Source organism: Gavialis gangeticus, unplaced genomic scaffold, assembly GCF_001723915.1.
Source record: "Gavialis gangeticus isolate Ggan-Ray unplaced genomic scaffold, GavGan_comp1, whole genome shotgun sequence".
In the NCBI taxonomy this organism is placed as follows: Eukaryota; Metazoa; Chordata; order Crocodylia; family Gavialidae; genus Gavialis; species Gavialis gangeticus.
In genome coordinates this window covers 197,956,133-197,969,465 of record NW_017729032.1, presented here as the reverse complement: position 1 = coordinate 197,969,465, position 13,333 = coordinate 197,956,133, and the positions used below count along the sequence as shown (strand labels likewise).

Here is a 13,333-nt window from a genome sequence, read left to right as displayed (position 1 = left end):
TGCCCTGTTTATATGGGCAGCCCAAGATCCAAAATGGCTGCCCTCATCAGGCACCTGGCGGCTGCCAGCTTCAGGCCCTTAAAGTGGCAGGCACAAACAGTGCCCTGCCACAGTCAGTATCATTTGTGTTGCTGTTATTAGCTCTGTCTTGCTTAATTTCAGTCAAAGTCAAAAGAAGCATGGCTGAAATATTTCAAGAGATTATTTGCTGTATTCTTGACTTTAGTTAAGGTGCTGGCAGTCTAGTGGTAACAGACTTTCCTGATGTCTAGATCAATTACGTTCATGTATCCCTGAATTTTTGGGTGCTTAATGAAGCCTAACTGAAACTCAAAAGACCTAATTTTCCTGTCAATCTGGTATAAATTAGGAGTAGTTCCAGTGAACACAGTTCAAAACCATGAAAGTAAGGATTATAAGGATGCCTGGTAGTAACTTTACCAAGAGTCACTGCCATGCCTAGGGTCAAGTACAACCTAGTTAGGGAACTTTTGGAGGGGCTGGACATGTTTAAATGAGTAGGTCCAGATGCTTTTCACCCGAGGTTGCTGAGGAAATTGGTGGGGGTCATAGTGGGGCCCCTGGCACGGCTCTATGAGCACCTGTGGGGCACTGGCCAGGTACCAGAGGGTTGGAAAAGAGTCAATGTGGCCCCCATTTACAAGAAGGGGAGAAAGGAGGACCTTGGCAATTATAGGCCAGTCAGTCTTACCTCGGTCCTTGGGAAGACTTTTGAGAAAATTATCAAGGAGCACATCTGCAAGGGCCCAGCGGGGGGGTAATGCTCAGGGGCAACCAACATGGGTTCAATGAGGGTAGGTCCTGCCTGACTAACCTGGTTTCTTTTTATGATCAGGTCACAAAGTCCCTGGATAAGAGTGTTGAGGTGGATTTCGTCTTTCTGAACTTTAAGAAAGCCTTTGACATGGTTTTCCACCACATTCTCTTTAAAAAACTAGGTGACTGGAGCATTGATGCCTACAGAGCCAGATGGGTGGCAAATTGGCTAGATGGTTGCACCTAGAGAGTGGTGGTGGATGGGTCAGTTTCGACCTGGAGGGATGTGGGCAGTGGAATTCTGCTGACAACACCAAGTTGTGGGGCAAGATGGGCATGCTGGAGGGGAGGGACAGAATCCAGCTAGATCTTGACAGGTTACAGAGGTAGGTGGATGAGAATAGGGTGGAATTCAAAGCAGAGAAGTGCAAGGTGCTGAATCTAGGGAGGAGGAATCAGCAACACACCTATAGGCTGGGGAACACCCTTCTTGTCAACATGGTGGCAGAGAGGGATCTTGGAGTCATTGTTGACTCCAGGATGAACACAAGCTGCCAATGGGAGGAAGCAGTCAGTAAGGCTAACCTCACCTTGCCATGCATTTACAGATGCATCACAAGCAAGTCGAGGGAGGTGATCCTTCCCTTCTATGCGGCGTTGGTCAGGACACAGCTGGAGTACTGCGTCCAGTTCTGGGTGCCGCATTTCAAAAGGGATGTGGCTAGCATTGAGAGGGTCCAGAGGAGGGCCACTTGTATGGTCAAGGGGCAGCAAGGCAGGCCCTATGAGGAGAGGCTAAAGGGCCTGATCCTATTCAGTCTCCACAAGAGAAGGCTGAGAGGGGATCTGGTGGCCATTTACAAACTCACCGGGGGGACCAGTGGGAATTGCGGGAGGCTCTGTTCCCCCAGGCACCACCCAGGGTTACTAGGAATAATGGCCACAAATTGTTAGAGAGAAGGTTCAGGCTGCACATCAGGAGACATTACTTTACAGTTAGGGCTGCCAGGCTCTGTAATGGGCACCCAGGTGAGGTGGTGCTTTCTCCTACCTTGGGGGTCTTCAAGAGGAGGTGGGACAGATATTTGGCTGGGGTGATATGACCCCGGTAGCTGTTCCTGCCCGGAGCAGGGAGTCAGACCTGATGATCTGTTTAGGTTGCTTCGGACCCCAAGCACTATGACACTAAGAGAGGTTGGCAGCAGTGATCCCTCATGGTCAAGGATGAGCATTCCTATGGGTCAAGTAAAGGGTTATAGATGAGCCAGTTGATGGCTAAGAAGGTCAATCCTAGAGCTTCAGACTCCCTGGCAAATGTCACAGGTGGTGTTTAAAGGGTGAGTCGGACCATGCGTTTCTGGGTCTTATTTTCTTTCCTTCTGCTTCTGTTGTTTTTCTGCCTCCAGGGTGAGATGGTTTTCACCAAAGTAAGATATACCTTCTCTCACAAGGCATCGCCATGTAGCCCTGTCCCAGGATAGTTTTTCCCAATTTGTGGTGTCAATGCCACACTTATTAATGTTTTCCTTGAGGGTGTCTTTGAAACATTCCCTCTGTCACCTGCATGCCCTTTGTCCTCGGTTGACTTGGGAATATAGCAGTTGTTTTGGTAAATGTACATCAGACATGCACATACAATGCCATGTCCACCACAGCTAATGTTGAATAATCAATGGTTCCAAACTGGAGGTGTTAGCATCTGTGAGGACACTGGCATTTGTGCAGTGAGTCTCCCACTTTATGCCAGGGATCTTCTGGAGGTAGCACTGGTGGATGCTGTGGGATGGATTCAATGGTTTCATCAGTCACTGTCAATTCTCAGTTCAGGAGCTTTTGGTAGTGCTCCTTCCAGCAGTTTCTGATGGACTCATTGTCACTGAGGAGTGTACTGTCATCTTTATCTAAGCGCAATGAGTCCATAAGAGCTTGGTTCATACACAGCCTTGATTGCACTGAAGAAGCTCCGCATATTACAATTGTTAATAAATTGTTACATTTCTTTCAACTTCTCTTCCCACCATTTGTTTTTAATTTCTGAAATCTTTCTCTGGGCTTCAGTTTTAAGCCTTCAAAAAGTCCCCTGCATCTGACTGGATGTAGGATGATTTTGTCAGTCACAGAAAGCTTTTCTCTTCAGATCAATAAGGGTTATCATCTGGGCATTGTTTTCATCAAACTAGTCCTGATGGCAGGTGATAAAGCCGGCTGATTTCATACAGGCCTCATGGATGGTCTCCTTTAGAGGTAGCTGGTCTTCCTCAACACGTGTTACTATTTTCGAGCCTAAAATTGGCAAGTTTCTTGCTGAGAGATCTTTGGAGGGCTTTCAAGTATCTAGGGGTCTGAAGGCATTTGAAGTTGTACTGTCTTCAGGCTGATTTGGGTTGTTTCTTAAGTTTCACTGTAACCCTAATGAACATGATTGATCTCACTTCAGTCCAGCAGTCATTGGCTTCTCTCATGACATGCATGGTATGAACGTCTTTTATCTCACAGGCTTTTACGATGACATAGTTGAGGAGGTGCCATTGTTTCAAACAGGGGTATTACCAGGTTGTTTTGTATCTGTCATATTGTCTGTAGATAGTGTTAGTAACGACAAGGTCATGCTTTGCACATTTACTTAGTAAAAGCATGCTGTTTGAATTGGCCTTGCCCACTCCTTCCCTCCCGATGGTGCCCTTCCATGTGGTCAAGTCCTAGCCATCTCTTGCATTAAAATCTGCAAGGAAGATGATCTTATCTTTTTTCAGAATGAGAGTTAGGATTTCATCAAGATCAGCATAAAACTGGTCTTTCTATTCTTCCTCAGCATCAAGTGTTGGGGTGTATGCATTGATGATGGTAAGAAATCGTTGGTCAGTTGGAGGCAGAGCATCATGAGGTGCTTGTTAATGCCAACAGGGAATTCAGTCATACTGTTGATAATGTGGTTCTTAATGGAGAAACCAACTCCATGTATTTGCCTGTCATTTGCAGGTTTTCCTTTCCAGAAGAACATATGGTCACCGCCTTCCTCCCTCAGATGGCCTTCGTCTATATGTCTGGTCTCACTGACAACAGCAATATTGATGTAGTACCAAGAGAGTTCTCAGGTTATAATAGTTGTTCTACATTCAGGTGTTTTACGGTTTGAGTCATCTAGTAGGGTTTGTACATTCCAGGATGCACAGGACATTTTTGTTTCATCCACAGTTTGAGTAATCCCCCATGGAAGGGGCTATCTAGTTGGGTAAGATAAGGTGGGACAGCCTATGTTTGGGGCACCTTTTCTAGCACCCTACCCATGCAGGGTGGGGAGAAGGGATCCTAAAAATAATTGTTTAGTCATGATCACAGATGATGAATCACCCTCTTGTCCCACTCCAAGACTGAAGTGACCAACACACAACTGTCATCTGTGTGTGGATCCATGACTAGGGACTCCTGGTGATGATCACTTTGTCTGTCCCCATCACCACTCATCCATTGCAGCAGGATTTTGTAGATGTTTGGATATTGGTATTGGTTATTGTGGTGGATGTTGGATCCAGTGGGAGAAGCCTACACATAGCTTGTTTTACATAAGGAGGCCACTGCACATGAGTAACTGCATGGATCTTGGTGGAGAAGAAACTTGCTTCCAGTGGCAAGAAGTTCCAAGACAACTGGGGTTACTCTTCCACTACAAACTTTATTTGTCTTCAGAGCCGTTGAGTAGTGTGCCTTTTTCATCTGCCTGCTCCACCATTGAGGTTTTTATGTTATGTTTGACTGCTGTTTGTCTGATACTTCACCTTTGGCCTTACCACCATAACTTCCAACAGTGTTGTTCTTAAGATCATTGGTACACACAAGCCTCTCCACCTCATCAAGGTGGCTGTCCATGGAGAAGAGAAAGAGAGGCAGTCAGTTTCTGTATTTACTCAAATACAAGACAAGGATTTTTCCCCAATCAGCTTGGGGAAAAAGCCCTGCATCTTATAATTGCATACAAAGACGTTTTACAGAATGCATTGTCTATCACTAAAATGCTGCCAAAAGCAGCATGTTCTCAGCAGTGGAAACTAGCTATGAAGTTGATTAAATGCAGCCAACACTGAGCATGACTATAAAACATATGGCCCATATTGGGCAAACATGTTGTTGGGAACCTACCACAAGGATAGCGTAGGCAGCCTATCTGAAATTGGTAGTGCCCATTAAGTGCAGTCCCCTTCCCAGCACTGACTCTTATTCAAGTCATGGTAAGCCACTACATTGCATACATTTTGACTTTCTCTTCATACCCACTGCTGAATTCTTCTTTCCATTTCCAATTATTTCTGTTTCTTCACCAGACTTAAATGTCTGGCAAACATCACCAAATGGGGATCCAAATATCTCACCTAGAATCCTTCTGTTGCCCCTTCTTTCAGCTTGTCACAAAGGATTTTTGTGGCCCTACCCTCTGTGGGGTGTACCTGGACTAGGTTGCCCTGTGTCTCATCTGCATAAACATTTTTGAAGACTCCCAGGACTTTACAAGAATGCCTGGTTCGTTATGACCTGGAGACTGATTAGCACATGGATCCTTTGTGGGAGATATCTGGAGTACACACACATAATGAGCAGTACTTAGCTGTAGGGTCACCATGACTTGAAATGCTGTCAACTCTACTGGGACCCAGCCAGTTGAACTATATGGTAAATCATGAGCCTTTTGGCTTTGGACTAATATGGGGGTTTGCTCTGGGGCTTTCTCTCTAGCTTGTTCCTTTGACTTTTTGGTTAAGGGAAAGTGCGACTAGGGGGCACCTTTACTCCAAGGTGTCTGAGTTTGGGGCTTGTATGTAGGATGCCTGCCTTGGATTTGGGAGTATCTGAAGTCCCCAGATTGATGAGTCTGGGAGGCAGAATACTTGCTGGCAGTAGCATCACACAAACGTGAAAGATTGAGTTCTGCTCATTTGAAATTTGGAACTTAATTCAGAATTGATTTGACTCTGGAAACAAATTTTTATTTAAAAAAAATGTTTGTACTATATATAACAAGGTATAAAAGGACTGCTTAAATGTGTGTTTATGGGGAACCTGTGCTAAAACTTGTAGCAAAAAAGGTAACATGCATCAATTCTGGATGAACTAAGTCTATGGGTACTATATGAAAATTACTACAGGTATATTTACTTCAAGGTCAGTGTTTTCAAATTTGCTCCTTACTTACATGTGCTCAGGGAGATGAGGGTCTGACAGCAAGAGGGTGGGGAAGGGACTACAAGGCAAAGTAGTTGGGGAAGGCACAGGGCAAGGGGGCTACCTGACCCCCTAGATTTATTTTCCCTGCTGTTTCAGTGAAGGTGGACAAATTCAAGGCAAATCTCCAATAATTAGATTCTATACCTGGAAAATTATATTATATTATATATAGATTTTCTCTATATAGAACCTAATTATTGGGGGTCATCTCATAATTGGGGTCATCTTATATTTGAGTAAAAACAATATGTTATTTTGAAATCTGGTAAGAGCAGGGTAGAGATGCATCTTATAGACTAAGGGCCCTGCCACATTTACATGTAAGATGTGACTTGTAACCCAGTCACATGTTAAAGAAATCAATGGTGTCATAAAACAAGGAATAAGCCACAACGTTATTCCACAAAAAAAAATGCAAAATAACTTTGTAGCTGGTTCCCATCATGCCATTAATTGAATGTGTGACTAGGTGTGCCCCCATGGTTGGGAGCCCCATCAGCTGATGTGCCCCTGCGGCTGGGAGTCTGATCTATTGATCCAGGCTCTCGGCTATGGATGCACACCATGTGCTTCCATGGTGGAAGTCTGTAGCTGATGGGGTCTGCCTGCACCAGCAATAAGGCAAGATGGGATCTAATGCCAGATCCCACAATCACGCTTCTAGCCATGATAAAATACATTCAGAGAGCAGACTATCAAATAGGGAGAGTGATTTGAATACAAAAGACAGGAAAGAGAAGGAAAGCGGGGCAGCGTTGGAGAGGCAAACAAGTAATAAATCATAGGGACATAGGGCTCTAGAATGCTAATACAGGTAATGAGAAAATACTCTGTAGTCTCCCTGTTTAGACCATACTTACACATTCCAGTCTGTGGATGATTTCTTGTTCCACAATTAATTGTTCAAGTTGGCTATTAAAGTTCCATTGGTTAAGAACACCTATTCTGAGGTTGTGCTGGAATGTCCAGGATGGTTAAAGTGTTTTGCTACAGGCTTTTGTGTGTTTTTAGACTTGATGTCAGATCAGCGTCCCCTCATTCTTTCATGTAGAGATTGCCATTCTGTCCAATGTAGGCAACAGAATGGCACTGTAAGCAGGTACTGCTATATTTGACATTAGTAGAGGAGTAGGTGAATGAACCTTGGATGTTATAATCCATGTTATTTGGTCCAGTGATAATGTGGTTTGTGTTCACGAGAGGACAAATGTTTCATCTGGGTTTGTTGCCAGGCCTGAATCCTTGATAAGAATAGGAATTAGCTACCCTGTTTCAAGAGAAATGTTTGAGGTAGGGGGCCGGTCTGTGAACTAAGACAGGCTTGTCCCCCACGGCTCTCTTGATATGGTCATCATAATTTTCCAGGAGGGATCGGAGGTCATTAATGTTGTATTCGAAATGTTCAAGCTGATGGCTGTAGGTGACAAGCAGAGGAATTCTGTTGTCTTCCTCTTGGGGTTGGAGTGGGGTCTGAGTCTGGTTCTGTTACTTTGAGTGAGTCCATTTCTGTCACCCTCTCCCACTTTGTGCTCACATGCTGTTTCAGATTTGGAGACTCTTTATACCTATAAATGAACAGCAGTGCTATGGCCCAGCAATATTAACCCATTGCAGAATGTTGCCTATGTCTAACATTTTTTCAGTTATGCACAGTACTTCTAATCCCCCGCCCCTCTCCTTAACTCACTCCGCATAAGCATGTTTCTGTAAGCTTATTTTTAAAATAAAGCTAGGTAACAAATACAAACAAACATCTTCAGCAGTCAAGGTACAAACAAACTGCAGTTTTAATTCTAACCCTTAAGTGTGCCAGCTGTCTATCATAATCTTTTTATACAGACTTTTACAAATAATCTCTACCTTCCCAACCAGCTACTCCACCAAATATCCACGATTTTTAGTATTGAGGGAAAACAATCAGGTAGAGAGATGTGGGCAAGGAATGAGCTGAAGTTGCAGGATGTGGTGGATGTAGTTATACTAATAGAGAAGTACCTGCTTGCGAGTTGTAGAATTCATAGCGCAAACTAATATGTGGCGTAATTTTTATTTCCCTTGCTTGTCTGGCTTGGCAACAGGCATGTGGTTTGCTAGTAGCCCTACGTGCTTCAAAACAAAGTCCTAAGTTTCAAGTTTGTGTTTGTATTTTGTGTCTTGTGAGAGTAGCATATTGGTCTAGGGTTGTGGAATTCTCATTTGGGCTGTAAATGGATGCCCAGAGGTTAAGGTGTTGAACTAAATGACTCTTGAGGTCTCTTCCAATCCCATGATTAATAGAATTAATCTTGATCTTTTGAGGTTCTTTCCCAGTAGATTGCCTTATTATGAGCACCTTCAGAAGATACTTTTTATATAACTAAGAAGGAAATGCTATGAGGAAGAACCTTCAAAATTGTTGACTGTATAAAATTGGCAAATTTAGTCCTTGCTTATTGTGTTTGAGCATTTTTCTGTTATAGACTCTAATTACATATATTATTTTCTCTGAAGTAGAGGTTTATCAGTTCTATTTTTCACACAGCTCCTTATATCAAACCAAATTGCTTTCCTGGTACAATACCATATCAGAGTACATGATATTAAAAAAATCAATGAATACAAGAGATCTATAAAGGTAAAAAAATCCCATTATCTATTTCAAGTGCAGGCATTCAGACTGATAATGACACTACCTTGTTGATTTATTTGATTGTTGCATTTGTTGTCTGATGAAAATATGCCAACTCATAAACTTATTGAACCTAAGGTTCTAGTCTATTTTTGTCTTTATACAATAGCTATTTCCCCCTCCTCTTCCAAAGTGTAGATACTTTACTTGTTCAAAATAAAATAAATGTAAGTTTTAATTTTAGGAAGGATAGCATGTCTTAATTGGGAAATTTGCATCAACATTTTTTAAATCATGGTAATGTGATTGGTAGGTATGTCACAAAACCTCTTGTGCATAGAAACCAGACTGCTAGGCTGAAACTATAGCTAGACATTTCAAAGGAATCCATATTTGTGGGTTTTGCTGGTTGCTGCATGGGGCCAAGAAGGAATTTTTCCCCTCCCCTGTGTCTGTCCCCCACCCCCTGATGCCTGTCTATGTTGCCACCTGCCCGCTACCTCCCCACCATTTACCTTGTGAAAGACTCTAGCTCCACAGGTAGCAGTGGCTCAGTTCAGCCCAGCCCAGCCCAGCCCAGCCAAGCAGTAACAGTGGTAACAGCTCTGGGCCCAACCAGGTCATAGCTGAGGCTAGAGCCAAAGGTAAGCAGTTGGGGGTGGGAGTAGATAGCACGGTCTCCCCTGCACTCCTCCCAACCCAAGCCACATACCATACCATCTCCCCTGCTCATCTCCCACCACAACCCCCCTCCCCCACTGCATGAGTCACTGCCTGCTCAGGCTGGTACTCAGATCAAAGACAAGGCATCACCACACCCTGTGCTGATCTGGGGGGAAAACTCTTGTCTTATATTTAAGTAAATCCAGTACTCCCAGTCTAATCATCTATTCCTCATTCAATCCAAGCTTCTGTCAACATCAATTGAAGTTTTGGCTATGAAAGAAATACAGGACCCCAAACTATTAATCAGAAGCTTTAAAAAATTGGGATATGCCATTTATATTCTAAAATTCTGTTAAACCTAAGGCCCCCAAACTGATTCTCTAATCATTCTTGTTCACCATTTGTTACCATTCTTTCAGCTTTGACAGGTATTTTATGAATGAGTTTGTCAGTGCCAGCTATTTTAATGTAGTGCTTTGACCCCTGGGTTTTAAATAATGTTAAAATTAATTAAATGATTCTGATTTGCTCAGTACAATTTTGTGTCATTCTACCTGTCACAGGAACATATATTAAAACATTTTAAATATAAAGAAAAACCTACTTATATTACTAATTTTTAAAAGCCATGTAATCATTGACAAAAGTTACTGACTTCACAACACTAATGAGGTCTCATATGGAGTGCTATGTTCACTGCACAACAGTTCAAGGAAAATGTGGAAAACTGGTGGGGCATCTAGAGGAGAGCAACAAAAACTTTGAGATCTGGAAACCAAATGAAAGATTGGATTGGGATTAATGCAGAGAGAAGACTGACAGTGGATTTGATAACATTCCTCCTTTAGAAAAAGGATTGTTTTAAAGATGATGGTGATGGTCTCTGTATCTACAGGAAACAAGTTGCTGTGGGCTTACATTACAACTAGGGAGACTTAGATTAGATATTAGAAAACTTTTCCTGGAATAAGGGTGGTTAAGAACGGATGACTAGAGACATCATGGACTCTATATCATTGGAAGCTTTAAAATTCATGTTAGACAAATATTTGTGTAATGGTTCATACTAGGAGTTGCAGCCTATGGCCCATGGGCAGGTCAGCTGGCGAAGAGACTGGATCTGGCCTGCTGCAGCTTAGGGAATCAGCAGCACACTCCAGCCACAGCAGCATCTCCAGGTTCCTATCGCCTGTTGTGCTCAATTTATTCTCTCTGCTGAAGCAAAGGACCCATCCCTAAGACTCCTATACATATGCAGAGAGGCTGCTCTGACACACTGTAATTACAGTGCATTGGAGTAATCTGCTGGAGCGTGAATTACCGCACTCCAACAGACTCCAGTGTCATGTGTATCAGCATCCCCACTTTGAAAAATGGCAGTGGGGTGCTTTAAGCTAAAGCTCATTCAACACTGACATTTTTCAGCGTGGAGATACTGATACATGTGATACTCTGGGCACTTCTAATTAGTGTGGCTCTCGGAGCTGCGCTAATCAAAGTGCCTCTCCCTCCCCCCGCCTCCCGGAGTATGTCTATAAATGCCCCTGGTTTTCCTGCCTTTTTGTATCTTTTCCCTTTGCAGCATCTGCTGATTGTTATGGGTGTGAGGGGAGGTATAGCCTGAGGTGGGGGCTGGGTCACAAGCAGTGGCCCCACAGTGGCAAAAGATTGCCAGTCAGGGAGTTGGATTAGATGAGGTCTCTTCTTGCTGTATTTTAATATCAAAAGCATGGGCAACTGGTGCCTCTTGAGTCTGGGGGGCACCCACAGAAGCCGCCAGCGGCGTTGGTTGTGGGGACGGGGCTGGCGAGTACCCACAGAAGCTGGTGGCGGCAGTGGTGTCGGGGCTGGTGAGCACCCACAGAAGCCACCGGCAGTGTCAGCGGCGGGGATGGCCCTGTCAGGGGGCGCACTTCCCCCTTGTGTACCCCCCCACCAGTCACCTGTGATCTAAAGCCTTGATATCTCTCCTAAGCTTGTGCTTTCACTGCTAGCCCAGAGCCCCATAACATATCTGTATTTGTAACTGAGCGCTTTGTGAGTGCACATAAGGATACAGGGAGAGGAGAGGCAATCGAACATTAAAGCCTGCCATACATTTCCCCATAAAGGTACTTTGGTTCTTTTGAGTTCAGTGGACCAACATTGTAATATCAACTAGATGGAGAAAAAAATAAACTAAAGAAATGAAGTATGATCAGAAATGAAAATTCTGTTCCCTTTCACTGGAATTTTAAGAATTCCACATGAGCTGTTTTTGGGGGGGGTTCAGCAGTCACCAACACCATGTTGTTACTTAGTTTCTGGGGAATAAACATACTGTTATTACCACTAAATAGTGTTTACTATTTGTGTTTGCTTAGTAGAAAATGCATGCTGAGAATGGAAACTTATTAATGCATAGTGACATTTTGCAAAATGCATACAATGGAACTCATTAATTGCAAACAGCAACATTATTGATACAAACAGAACAAAATAAAAGAAGCTTACTCCGAAAAATAGATTTTCTTTTTCACTTTTGTTTGCTTTCTTTGTGTGTTTACAGTTGATTGTGGCTCCCCAATCTACCACTGAAGTACCTGTTCAGTTCTGTCCTTCTGCTCTTGGAAGAGCCAATCACCAGGCTTCAGTAACCTTCATGTGTCCACAGGTAGGATGCTGCATTTGGTGTTGACGACAGATTCTAACAGACCCTAAAATAAAAGTTTCAATGGAAAGGAGATTTTAAATTCTGATGTTCTGATGCTTAATCATAAAGCCAGTACAAAGAAAAGGCTGACTTAGATGCACCTGATATATATTTTTCTTTTAACCTTAATTTAGCTCAGATTGCCTTATATTTACAATAATAGGTGGAATCAGAGCTGTTGGTTAATGTTGATATACAGGGCATTAGAATATGTATTAGTATTTCTAGTGGTTCTACCAATCTTTTTATGATTGAAACTATTTCCTAATTCAAATTGTATTGCAACGGAACATACTAATCATAAATAAGTTCAATTGCATTTGAAATAGTCATGGATTTGGGTGGGGAAGGGGGGGGAGGGGTCACTGTGTCTTTATTTCATACGAAACAGATTTTTTTACGTTTTAAATTTTAGCATTTTCCCTTTGAATTGTCCTGAATCTTTAAAGGCCAAACGGAAAAGTGACTTATTACCTTGACCTATTAGCTTAGTAAAAATTGCAACTGAAGACAGAAGAACTGGTATTATGACCTGAGTGTCATAATGTCAGAACATGAGTTTTAGTTGAGTGAAATGTTTGCCTTCTAAATGTATGTAATTTCCTCTCTCTACTTTGGTTGGGCTGTCAGATCCTAATGGGCTGCTGACTTGTAAATTGTCTCTGTCATATTCTAGGGAAATGTCTAGTATTTTCAGTAATACTGAAAAAAGCAGAAGTTGTGTAGTTTATAAAACAAACAGATTAAGAAAGTAAGACAGGCTTTTTTCCCCCTTCTCAGATAAAAGTATGTCTAACATTATTTGTAGGCAGTGTTTGCAAAGCATACATTTTAGACTCTCCCTTCTTTTTAATATTTATTAGAAACAGAAGCAAGGAGCTAGCAATACTGGTATAAATGGTACATATCCAAGGACAGTCCAAGAGGACAAAATGCCATTATCTTGTCTGAATCCTAATAGCTCATAGAAGTCTGGTCTATAAATTAAAAGTTTAATTCTTCATCAAATAGAGAAGCAATAAAATAAATAAATAATTCACCCAAACCTTTTCAAGAACAAATTGAGCTCTGACACCTGATTTTTGTCATCTGATTTATTTTTTTCCCCTGGTAATGGAAAATCTCCAAGTTTTTATCTGCACTGAACTTTAATCAATATCTCATCCTTTCAGTTGCTTTGTACCAGTCTCTTCAACCTTTTCAATGTATTTCTCTAACCTTTGTGATTTTTCAGTGCCCTCTTCTTTGAAGAATTCTTTTGATCTTCTTTTTCTTCTATTCAATTTCACTGATACTATATTCTCCACAATAATGCAGGGTGTTAATTATTACACTGATGGTATTTAGTTGTACAAATCCAAGGTGGTTGTTCT

At 42.3% G+C, this 13,333-nt stretch overlaps 1 protein-coding gene across 1 annotated transcript in view; it reads left to right on the top strand.

Annotated features, from left to right (window-relative positions):
- LOC109302302 (cilia- and flagella-associated protein 47-like) overlaps positions 1–13,333 on the top strand; it is a 536,681-nt gene that overhangs the window by 304,900 nt on the left and 218,448 nt on the right. Inside the window, exon 11 of the mRNA XM_019523864.1 lies at positions 11,817–11,921. Coding sequence (XP_019379409.1) covers positions 11,817–11,921 — 105 coding nt within the window. The remainder of the gene's footprint in view (positions 1–11,816; positions 11,922–13,333) is intronic.